We start from the raw sequence: 12,171 nt of genomic DNA on the forward strand, positions 1-12,171 counted from the left end.
GTCCATAAAATGCATTGCTGTTCTGTTGTAAGTGATCTTAAAGATTCCTAAATGCATCTACTTTTGGAAGGCCAAATAAAGTGCTTTTGCTTTCGCCTAGAAACACACAGCGTCTCCCTGACATGGCTGCTTCAACACTAACTGCGGTTACTGAAACCACGCCTTCTTTCTTTGCGTGAACATTTGGGCGCATTATGCAAATATTCCCACATAGTGACCTAGATATGTGGGGGCGTGTTAGAATGAGCCATTTTAGGGGGGTGTGGCATAGTCTTAACTTTGATAAAGAATATCTCTATGGTTTTGAGACTTTAGTCTTTGCAACTTCAGGGATCTTATCTATTCACAAACAGCTTGTAACACTCCAAAGAGAAAGGAAAACTTGAAATCGCATCATATGACCCCTTTAAGAAAAAGGTATAAATTGGATGACTCTGAAAATGTCATGTGGTGTAACCTACAAATAAATTGTAATATTTTCTTATTGCATAGAAATAATGTAATATTGCATCTTGAATACAGGTGAGTGTGCACATCATTGATCAGTTTTTTTTGTAAATATTGAACAAGTGAAAAATGTGATATTTTTCAAGTGATTTTTTTTAATGTAAATATCATGAATTCATAAATATCATTACATTTTTGTGAAGTTGCACCACATGACGACTTACAGTCTGAAATTTTGTATTGTCATAAAAAAAGTCAAGTTATTTGATATTTTGAGACATTTTAGAGTCTGCACTGCAGTGGTCTTGTCTATGAAATAATCCTGTTTCATGTTTCTGTATATTGGTTGGACCACATGATGTTAGTTATCTGGAAAAGTTGTTCGAATATTAATATAAAATATAATTTCTTTTTTAAATTTTTCTTTCTAATGTACTACCCAGGTATGTTTTATTTTCTTTTTTAAATCTTAACCTAAATGTATGTTGTGTTAATGTTGCAGAACGGTCTGCACAGTACCGTTGATAGATTACATAGACGGCAATGATTATACCATAGAGCCACAGCAGGGAGGGGATGAGGACGGTCTGGCGCGAGGCGCCTGGGACTGGAGCCTCCTGTGGAAAAGGGTCCCTCTCAGCAGCAGGGAGAAGGCTAAGAGAAAGCATAAGACAGAGCCTTATCGGTAAACTTCCACCCTCCCATAAGCATGATCATTAAACCCATTCTGTCTCTCTCTTGTTTTGTCTCCCCTGTCCCCTTGTCTGTGTATGTATGTATGTCCATGTTTGCTTGCATGGACATCCCTCTTGCCTCTCCTCCATCCTCTGTGGCCATGTTTAGAACGGTGTGCACAGTGCCTCTCATAGACGCTATTAACGGCAAGACTTTCACCATCGAGCCCCAGGGGGGCGGAGACGAGGATGGCTTTGCCAGAGGAGCATGGGACTGGAGCATGCTTTGGAAACGCGTGCCTCTGAATAGCAAGGAGAAGCAGAAGAGACTAACTAGAACTGAGCCCTATCGGTAATTTAGAGCCATAATCCTGAGCTGATTAGGGCTGACCACAATACACATAAGTGGAGAGACCTTGCCTCTCACTTATAAAGACTGGTGGTGGTCTGCTTATCTCTGCTTCTTTAACAGTTTGGCTCTTATGACACTCATTAAATACTTCCCGCAATGTGCTAAAGCTGTATACTAACTGCTATGAAGTGGTCATAACACAATGAAGTGATTTTAACAAAATACTTCATATACTATGAGTCCACCATGACTGTTCTGGTAAAGTCGCTACTACTAGAACTACTAAACTAACGACTCATAGACCTTGTTTCTGCTTCTCTTTGCATGCAGTCTCCATTCTGTCGTGTCTACAAACTTATCCCTCCTGTGGTAGTGACTTGGCGTAAGCGTGCCCAAGTGCATGTGCCTAGCCACCAAACGGGAAATTGTGTATGCTACTTAATTTTTACTTGAACTTCTTTACAGTGTTATAATATGCCGTTTTCTGTCCGCTTCTCTGCAATAAAGTTTTCAAAAGCTGTTTACTGCTACACAACGGAAACAAGTTGCAACACAATGGAAACAAGCCACAACACCGCAAAATTGTTGTGACAATTTCATTGTGTTATGGAGATTTCGTCGAAATTAGTGCAACACAACAGAAACAAACGGTAACACAACGAAATGAGCACAACACAACGAAATTAACACAACACAATGGAAACAAGCCACAACACCGCAAAACTGTTGTGACAATTTCATTGTGCTATGGAGATTTTGTCGAAATGAGCGCAACACAACGGAAACAAACCGTAACACAACGAAATTAACACAACACAGCGAAAACAAGTCGCAACAGCAAAATTGTTGTGACAATTTCGCAGTGTTATGGAGATTTTGTTGTGTTGTGCACTACGGCCACCATATAAAGGCACTGAGACAAAACATGAGCATTTTTATTTTAATGGGAATGCTTTTTTTTGTATTATGTATGACAGCATTTTACTGCTTGTTTTGGTGATTCTTTGGCTTTGTTCACACTACAGGAAAAAATCGGATTTTTTTTCGCCTCATAAATTTGATTTTAAAATGTATTGTTTAGACTGTTCAAACTTACGTTACTTGTGGCAAAACACACACACACAATATTATTAGCATATTAGTAAAAAAAAATGTAAACTTGTCAAAATGTATTTTTTTCAGGCTACAAAAAAAAAAGTACCACTAAATGAATTTCAGCTTTTTACTGCCAGTCTGAACAAGGCCTTGTCTATTAGTGTTCTTAAATACCATACTGTATGTGTGTGAAATGTAAGGGGGAAGCATTCCTGATAGGTAAATATGTATGGCAGGTCTCCTGCAATGGCTGGAGGACTCTTCGCAATAGAGAGAGATTTCTTTTTCGAGCTGGGCCTCTATGATCCAGGCCTACAGATCTGGGGAGGAGAAAACTTTGAGATATCCTACAAGGTAAACTTTTACTTTAAATTGCTGGTGCTCTCTCAGTTTAAAATTTACTAGATTTTTTTTTAAGGTGTGCATACAAGGTAATTCTGTGTTTCTATTTTTTTCCCAAGACTTATTTGTTTGTTTGCTTGCTTTTATTTTAATTTGTTCTGTATTACACTGAAATACTGATTCTGATTGGTCACTTCCATTTCATTCAGTCAATTCTGAATAATGATGTTGAGTCAATGGCAACATTTGACTGATCAGTTTTTCTTACATAGCTGTGCTTGTGTTCAGTCTTACCAAATGTCTCTACAAATAGGATAATAAAATCATTTTCACTCAAATCAATACTTCATGCCCATATATTGATTTACGTAAAAAAGTAAGTAAAAAAAAAAAAAAAGAAATCTACAGTCAAACGGTCTTTATCACAAAATAAACTTCAGGGCGTTTTATCCTCTATATTAATTGCACAAAGCAACATATTTAACACTTTCTGAATCCCTGCCGTGTGTGTGTCCTGTGTAGATATGGCAGTGTGGTGGGCAGCTTCTGTTCGTGCCATGTTCACGGGTGGGGCACATCTACCGTCTACAGGGCTGGCAGGGAAACCCACCTCCTGCTCATGTAGGCTCATCCCCCACGCTTAAGGTCAGTTCCACTCTCTTTTTTTTTCATAAACCTGCTTCTCTGAATCTGAAAACAAAGCTGGTTCACAGCTATACTTTACACTTTAAATCCAGTCTGTAACCTCCGCTCTCCTCTTTGGCTGCGTGTAGAACTATGTGCGGGTGGTGGAGGTGTGGTGGGATGAGTATAAAGACTATTTCTACGCAAGTCGACCTGAGACACTGACACTGGCCTACGGAGACACCAGCAGCTTGAAAAAGTTCAGAGAGGAACATCGCTGCAAGAGCTTCAAGTGGTTCATGGAAGAGATTGCCTATGACATCCCTCTGCATTACCCACTGCCTCCAAAGAATGTGGAATGGGGCGAGGTGCTTGTATAATCAATGCAAAGAAAAACACAGTTGAAACTGGTTTAAAGATATTGGCATTTGTCATCACTTTCTCTTTCAATAGATCCGTGGGTTTGAGACCAGCTACTGCATCGACAGCATGGGCCACACCAATGGTGGCAATGTCGAAATTGGGCCTTGTCATAGAATGGGTGGAAATCAGGTAAAGGAAAACGATTTAGCAGCAGTACTTTACTTTTTACAGTTTGCATGACAAGCTTTTTATTTTTCCTCTCTCCCGTTCATTTGATTTTGCTTATGCCTTTCTCTAGCTCTTTAGAATTAATGAAGCAAACCAGCTCATGCAGTATGACCAGTGCCTGACAAAGGGGGGAGACGGAACTGCTGTCATCATAACACACTGCAACCTAAACGAGCACACGGAGTGGAGATATTTTAAGGTATGTCACAGGAGATATCGAGCCATCTTTGGTCTTGGTTTCTAAGTCAAAAAAATGCTATTTTTACAACAAATAAATAATTTTATTTACATCAAAACATTTGGAATAATTCTTTTTTAGTCAAATCCTATACACAAATTAAGCTGTATATGACACTTTACAATATGTTTCAGTAGTCTAACACTAGTTTATAATTGCTTGGAATAAATAACTAAATTTTAAATAATTAAAATAATTAAATAATAATAATCTTGGTTGATTGTTAAAAATGTATTGTCTGCAGAAATTCAAGTTAATATATAGGCTACACCATAATTCAGAAGTTTTTTGTAAGTTAAGATTTTATTCAATGTTTTTGAAAGAACATCTTATTCTCACCAAGGCTTTATTTATTTGATGGAAAAATTCAGTAAAAACAACAATATTGTGAAATGTTGTAAATAAAATAACTGTTTTCTATTTGAATATATTTTAACATGCAATTTATTCCTATGATGGCAGAGCTGATTTTTTTTAGCAGCTATTGCTCTAGTTTTTTTTTTAGATTTGCTGCTCAGGAAACATTTCATATCATCATCATCATCATCAAGTGTAATATTTTTCTGAAAACCTTAATACTTTTATTTTTTTGGTGAATGGAAAGTTCAAAATAACAGTATTTATTTGAAATAGATTTTTTTTTACAATGTAAAAGTCTTTACAGTAATTTTTGATTAATTTAACGAGTCCTTAAGGGTACACTGTGTAACTTGGGACTCTAGCGGTTAAGAAACAAAACTGCACGCGTCTTGCGGAAGAACATTGTAGACGGTGCTACTTCTCTCTGTTTGTCATGCAGCTACTGGGCGACTCTGCAGCGGTTGTTGTCCTGACAGGTCTAAAGTTGTCCTAATATTAAATTACAGGTGTACCGTAGTGATTAAGGATTAGACAAAAACACGGTTTGGAAGATGGGTTCATGATGTACTTGCTCATTATATAATTTTTTAAAATATTTTTAACAAAAAAGCTAGTGTACCTTAATGAATAAAAGTATTAATATCTTTAAAAAAATATTGACCCCAAACCTTTGAACAATAGTAAAATATAAAAACATAATATCCTTTAGTTAATGGGTTGTTAACAAACATGTAATAACAATGAACAATAATATATGTAAACTAGATTAAAACCTAGTAATAAATACTGTACAAATAGTGTTTTGTTAGGTTGTTGGCAGACTTTACTCTTGTACCTTGCTGTATCGATTCTTGATTGAACTTTTCCAATGCTTCTGATTTTTTAGGATCTACATCGATTCACACATATACCTACAGGGAAATGCTTGGATCGCTCTGACGTCTTGCACAAAGTTTATATAGCTGACTGTGACAACAGCAAGAGCTCGCAGAAGTGGGAGATGAACAACATTGTGGCAGTTTGAGAGCCAGGCTCAAATGTGCTTCAAGGATAAACACTGACTACAGCAACAGGTTTTACCAGTATAAATGTGACTAATTAGGTTTTAGTCATCACCCGAATAACTCTGAACTCTGATCATAAACATAAACTTTTTTCTCCATTGAAGACAATGTTTACATCGGGTCATCCCCAGTGTCCATCGCATGGGTTTTTCTTTGGAATCTGTGAATTGGAGGGGTCTACCTAACAGAATGTTTTTCCCTTTCACAGAATGTGCACAATGTGTGCTGAGATGAATTATCTAATACCACTTTTGTTGCTGCTCCATTATAAAATACAGGTTGTCCATCAAGTACTGGGATGCATATTTTTTTAATACTGGACCTTCATTATGTTTGAGATGACAACCTGCCACTTGAACTATTTTCGTCTTTGGCACAATGGCACTTTTTTTGCCATATACTATGGGTAAAGAATGGGAGTGGAGAGAAATTGGGATATAAGGTCAACAATGAGAAAAAAAAAGCGATAAATTTATTTTTGTCTGCTGCATTAAAAAGTTTGATTGGTTGGGGGAATAGATGTTTATTTGTATGTGAAAATCAACGTTTGATTATAATACTATTCATGGCCAAAAATCATCTCGAGCAAATGGAGCAAAGTTATGTTTTAAGGGCAAGAATGATTACAATGTGTACATTTTAGTTTTTGTACAATGTAAATATGAGTATTTCTAAATTAACCTTTTGAGATATGGTGGGCTTCCCAATGAAGGTGTAAATATCTAACTTATAATGGTTGTTTTCTCAAGAAAATAAATGGAACATTTTTACCAGTCTGCTGCTGTATGAAAGTGCTGTTTGTAGCAGGTTAAATGATATTTCAACCATTTAGATGATCATGAGGATTACATTTTTGTAGGCTGTTGGGAATGTTGTTGGCACTTTCCATAAATAGGGTATCCCATTGGTTGCCGGTTTTTTAAGAAGCATAAATCACATCTTTTCTGTAGCAAAATTATGTGTTAGATTAAATATATGGAACCATGAAAAGTAGGCCATTTAAGCATGTTTAATACCGAAGCCATGCCATCGTTTCTGGACTACAGAGTTGTTCCAAATGTTGTCCAAAAGAGTTGCATAGCTCAAATTTTAAGAAGCTAAACAGGTTATAATTAGGTCAACATTTGGTTTTCAGAGTTGCTGAAATAAAGAACCACCTCCCTTTGAGAAAAGTTTCATGCTATTTTGTACTCCATTCTTGGAAAGTGCCTACTAAAAAAAATAGAGATGATCCCAAGCATTTGAATAATTACAATAGACTGTCTGTGTGCTGCTTAGGTTGTTCAAGGCAGTAGACTGAGCGCGTGCAGGAAAAGCATCAGCTGTGCAGCAGTCTGTTGGATACAGGTGAGCAGATGTCATGTGTATGATATACGGCACACCTTATTGTGACTACATACAGGTGCATCTCAATAAATTAGAATGTCGTGGAAAAGTTCATTTATTTCAGTAATTCAACACAAATTGTGAAACTCGTGTATTAAATAAATTCAGTGCACACAGACTGAAGTAGTTTAAGTCTTTGGTTCTTGTCACTTGGCCAAGCAAAAGCCGAACATAAATCATTAATGTACTCAAGTCGAACTCTGATTACAGATGAGGTTGCATGTGCATTTACGTCTTATTTTTCAGATCAAGTCATTCATTTGAGAAATTAGTATTTGCCTTTTCAATAGGTCAACCAAATGGCAAAAAAAAAATCTCCCCCCCCCCCCCACAACCTTGGTTTAAGATGGCAATTACACCCCCATAGTACTTATGGCCACCTCACAAGAAACTAAACCTAATTGGATAAAATAAAATCAAAATGGTCTATTAGAAGTACAAAACTCTGCTTTTAATGTAGTTGCACCTGGTTGTAAAACTAGGAGTACATACAGAACAGCTTTAAGAGTTCTAAAACTAAAGCAGAACTGAACAAACTAAAAGGTAAAAAAAAAAAGTTTGCCTAGTCCATTAGTAATTTTTATATTTCAATAATCTTAGTTACTCAACTAAGCAGCACTAGCTGCTATGAACTTAAATGTGGTCTGACAACACAGAAATTCTGCAAAATTATTTAATAAGTCAAAATTGCACAGTGAAAATGGGAATTGGTCACAATATACACAAAAAAAAAAGGATTCAGTCTACACAACTTTAAAGCTTGTTTTAAAAATTGAGACACTACACAAATCCAAATTGTTCCTTATTTGTCTTAAAATGGCAGTAGTAGATAATATCGAACAGGGAAAAGAAACCAAAGCAACCACAGCTATCAAGACAAAAAGCAGTGCTTAAAAAAAAAAAATGCTGTTACATTTACAAAACAGCACATGACCTCAATATGTATTAAATTACACACATTTCTGTACATGTATTGAAAAACTTTAAATGCTAAAAAATGCATTCACATTGTTTTGCAAACAACTCGGCTCAAGTTTTCCTGATAGTTTAATCGTCCTCATCTTCGTCATCCTCTTCTTCTACATCCTCCTCTTCCTCATCCTCATCGTCGTCATCAGCTTCGGCCTTCTTTCCTGCAGGCCGGCCAGGTCCACCCTTCTTGCCACCATCTGCTTTTCCTCCTTTGGCACGATATGCAGCAACATCCTGGTTGGAAATTATTTGTTAATGCCAGCAAAACATCAAATGGTTTTTGAAAGTACCTAGAATTGGGCCAACCGTTACCTTTTCATACTTCTCCTTGAGCTTCATGGCCTTCTGCTCATATGGAGCCTTTTCCTTTGGTGAAATCTTGGACCACATCTCCCCGAGCTTCTTTGCAATGTCACCAATAGAGATGCCAGGGTTGTCACTCCTCACCTTTGGGCGATGGTCAGAGCAGAAGACAAAGAAAGCAGATCTGATGACAAGAGGAGAAAAAGAAAAATGATACTCAAGTCAAAACAAAAGAAATCTCATGGGTCCATTTGTGCACTACTCACGGTGGCCTCTTCGGAGCATTTGGATCCTTCTTTTTCCCTCCCTTTGCACCTTTAGGAGGCACGTAGTTTTTCATCTCCCGGTCATAGCGGACCTTGTCATTTTTGGCCATTTCCTCAAACTTGCCCTTCTCCTTTGATGACATGGTCTGAGAAACATGAGACTATGATTAGGTTCTGCCAGAAGCAGTGTGTGGCTCTTTATCCTCCCGCCCTACATTTGCCTCAGTCACCTGAGTAACAGATGCATCGTGTAATTCTGCCCCACCCCCTCCCTAACAACAACAACCACCACCCCCCGGAAAAACATTGCAGCCCTTCTGTTCAACTCACCTTCCATCTTTCAGAGCACTTCTTGGAGAACTCTGTGAAGTTCACCGAGGTCCCTGGGTTTTTCTTCTTATGTTCCTCCCGGCAGGTTTGCACAAAAAACGCGTAAGAGGACGTCTTTCCTCTGGGCTTACTAGGATCTTTACCCATGGCTGTGATATGCTAAAAGTGATAAAAACACCAAAAACGGTTTAAAAAAAGCAATAAAAGCAGCAGCATGTATTGTTAGTCAAACCCCCGTTCGAGCATCGCTTTGTACGCTTGTAAAGCAACAGTGAAATGGTCGCTCACTAAACGCAAGTTAATCCGATCAAGTTCCTGCTTCGTTTCCACCAGATCACTCAACTAGAACAATAAGCGTCCCTCCATTTTGTTATCCCGCCTAAACTGCAGGAAATATGCTCTAGAATGTCTGTCGAGAGTAAATGGTTTCAGATTCTACGCGTTAAAACGAAAATAAACCCACCAAATCAGCAAGACACTACTTCGGAGGACTTTTAGCTGCTTCAGGCTCAGGACACAGGCGCTGAGTCTCCATTACGACCTCAAACTCCCAGCCAGTCATGGCTGCTTACGCTCTTAACTTCACAAGATCACTAAACTGCTAAAATCCTGGAAAATCTAACGTTACGTCTAAACAAAATTAACAAAGCTAACTGTTACACCTAAGACGATAACATTTCCATAAACACCACTTCACTTAATTTGAACTAAAACAATAGTAAAGTCTTAAGTTTCGTATAAAATACTTAATTCGTACAATAAATAATCACGACCATGAAACATAATTTTTCCCAGACTCGCTCGATAAAAGCTCTATTTAAAAAAAAAAAAAAAAAAAAATTCTAAAAACATTTGCTAGATAAACCAAGCCATGCTTACCTATAATCAGCCTCAACTGCTCGACAAAACGTACGTAGTCTAGTCTTGTAAACTGTTTTGTTGCTGTGCTGCAGGGCGCACAAACTTGATTAAATGCCCATAGACTCCACCCTCTGAGCTCTCATCTGATTGGTTGGGACAAGTTCAAATTTGAATCGGCAAATTTCTAGGAGCGGTATTGAAGTCCTATTGGCTGTTTATGACCGCAGTCAAGTTTCTTCGTGGAAATTAGATCCAGATGACGACGCCACTGATCTCGTCAGCTATTGGTTGAACTGGGGATTTAAAATAATGAGCGGTAAGTCTTTGAATCGGGAAAATGCACCTCAGTTTTATTCTTATTTTAAACGTCTGTCTGAAACAAATATGAATAGGTTACACACACTGAGTGAAAGTGTTTGAGGGATGATCTCCCTGCCAAACAAAATCACATTCAGGTTTTGTGTCAAGTCTGTAGTGGTTCAAACAATGTAGCGCCATATGGACAAAAGCTGAAGTCTGTGTAGATGCGAGTTTGTCTGTTATATGCCTTAAGCTGTATTAAAGTCACATGGTTTTTGTAGATTCTCAGTTCTCATCAAGTATAACTTTTCTTATTAATGTTCTTCGTGTTACTAAGATTTAGTGCTTGAATAAAAAACAAAAATATTTTTTACGTAACCCCATTTTCCCACCGAGAATTATTTTATTTATTTATTTTTACGTGTGTGCAAGTATTGCTACTCTGTAATATACACATTTGGTGACTTTGGTTAACATACACGATCACGTGATACTTTGACCCTTTGTGAGGGGAAGGACGTTTTTGTTCACTGAGTACCATTGAATATTAGAAAGTATTACAACAGACGATAATGCATTGCATAGTTCACGAAAGCATTCTTAAAACTGATATATCAACAAGCATTCATTTTCTTCTAAGTTCATTATTCATTATTATAGCACAATAAATAACATAACTTGTAGACATTATTGTTAGCTGCTGTTGTTGCTATTCTCAGCAGAATTTGTGCCAGTGTTACTATCATAAACACACACATACATGTAAATGTGCCAATGCAATTTAAAAAATAAATAAAGGATATGCTAGTTTATTTAGCTGAAATCTTAGAATAGGCACTTGGGCAGTTCAAGCCAGTTCCATGCGATGTGTGGCCATATAGATACATTGTAGAAAACTACACATTTTAGATGTAACTGTGATGGAGGACTAAATGAGGACATCAGCATGGATTAGCATGACACTGTTACCACCTATATTTGAGCATTAAACAACACCTCACATTCTCCTGAATCACTTCTCTCCACCTTTTGCCTTTGGATTTGAATAGGTTAAGACAATTGAAGTGTAAAACAGTTCTGGAGAATTAGCCAAATGGCTCTGTAAGTACCCTGAGCACAAAAGGCACGATTTGAAAGGCTGATTCAAGTCTGAACTGTGGTCAAATAAGAGGACTGGGTGGACTGATATAGGACATGGCAAGTAGCGCATTAATTAAATGTGAAATTCTGTAGTAGAAAGACTGAAATGGTATTTTCTTGTAAAAAGTACTCCAATATTTTTTGTTTTATATAGCTTTTAATATATCCTTTTATTTTTATTTATTTATTTTTCAGGTTTTGACCAGATAAGGAAAATGTATTTATTCAAGTATGTTGTGTGAGTATATTGGGTATTGATGGTTGTGCTTCTATCCCAAATGTCTAGCACAACAACTAAAGCTGTTGGTTGTCTGGTCTAACTTTTTGTTGTGGATTTTTAACTATGAAAATATGTCATTCTTTAGACTTGCACAAATCGTATAGAAAAATGTTCAGGTGAAACATTGTGCCTTTATCTCTCTTTTGTAACATGCCCTTCCTTTTAGATTTGTACATGAAGCATATCCTGTTTGTATCTGTGGTACAGTGCTATTAGAGTGCTCCAAGATCTGGCAAGAGCAGACATGCTAATACAAACAAAAACGATACTCTTATCGGAAATGTGAAGAGTGTTATAATTAGTTTTATTTGACTGTACAGCAAGCTCAGTAGCAGTGTCTCTTTGCAGGATTGTATAGCATATATATATATGTGTGTGTGTATATACAGTATATATATATGTATACAGTGGTGTGAAAAAGTGTTGGCCCCCTTCCTGATTTCTTATTTTTTTGCATGTTTGTCACACTTTAATGTTTCAGATCATCAAACAAATTTAAATATTAGTAAAAGATAACACAAGTGAACACAACATGCAGTTTTTAAA

General features: G+C 37.0%; 2 protein-coding genes across 2 annotated transcripts in view; one reads left to right on the forward strand and one right to left on the reverse strand.

Moving 5' to 3' along the window:
- LOC107671400 (N-acetylgalactosaminyltransferase 7-like) overlaps positions 1–6,563 on the forward strand; it is a 19,261-nt gene extending 12,698 nt beyond the window's left edge. The window contains exons 4-10 of the mRNA XM_016464318.1: positions 943–1,132; positions 2,805–2,922; positions 3,433–3,555; positions 3,684–3,902; positions 3,988–4,086; positions 4,196–4,324; positions 5,610–6,563. Of these exons, the coding sequence (XP_016319804.1) occupies positions 943–1,132; positions 2,805–2,922; positions 3,433–3,555; positions 3,684–3,902; positions 3,988–4,086; positions 4,196–4,324; positions 5,610–5,747 (1,016 nt within the window). The 3' untranslated portion in view covers positions 5,748–6,563. The remainder of the gene's footprint in view (positions 1–942; positions 1,133–2,804; positions 2,923–3,432; positions 3,556–3,683; positions 3,903–3,987; positions 4,087–4,195; positions 4,325–5,609) is intronic.
- A 1,269-nt stretch (positions 6,564–7,832) lies between these two features.
- Positions 7,833–10,017, reverse strand: hmgb2a (high mobility group box 2a). Its single transcript, XM_016463566.1, has 5 exons — positions 9,924–10,017; positions 9,045–9,203; positions 8,715–8,860; positions 8,458–8,632; positions 7,833–8,379 (listed from the first exon to the last, which is right to left on the reverse strand). The coding sequence occupies exons 2-5, from the start codon at positions 9,189–9,191 to the stop codon at positions 8,221–8,223; spliced, it is 627 nt and encodes a 208-aa protein (XP_016319052.1). The 5' UTR covers positions 9,192–9,203; positions 9,924–10,017; the 3' UTR covers positions 7,833–8,220.
- Between the last annotated feature and the right edge of the window lie 2,154 nt (positions 10,018–12,171).

The sequence above is a fragment of the Sinocyclocheilus anshuiensis genome, unplaced genomic scaffold, assembly GCF_001515605.1.
Source record: "Sinocyclocheilus anshuiensis isolate Anshui unplaced genomic scaffold, SAMN03320099.WGS_v1.1 scaffold145, whole genome shotgun sequence".
In the NCBI taxonomy this organism is placed as follows: Eukaryota; Metazoa; Chordata; class Actinopteri; order Cypriniformes; family Cyprinidae; genus Sinocyclocheilus; species Sinocyclocheilus anshuiensis.

Excerpts from the sequence above, each read along its gene's own strand:
- hmgb2a (XM_016463566.1), bottom strand. The coding sequence starts at position 9,191 with ATGGGTAAAGATCCTAGTAAGCCCAGAGGAAAGACGTCCTCTTACGCG. Across the intron at positions 8,861-9,044 it reads AGTGCTCTGAAAGATGGAAG|ACCATGTCATCAAAGGAGAA; the intron begins GTGAGTTGAACA and ends CATGTTTCTCAG. Across the intron at positions 8,633-8,714 it reads AATGCTCCGAAGAGGCCACC|ATCTGCTTTCTTTGTCTTCT; the intron begins GTGAGTAGTGCA and ends TCTTGTCATCAG.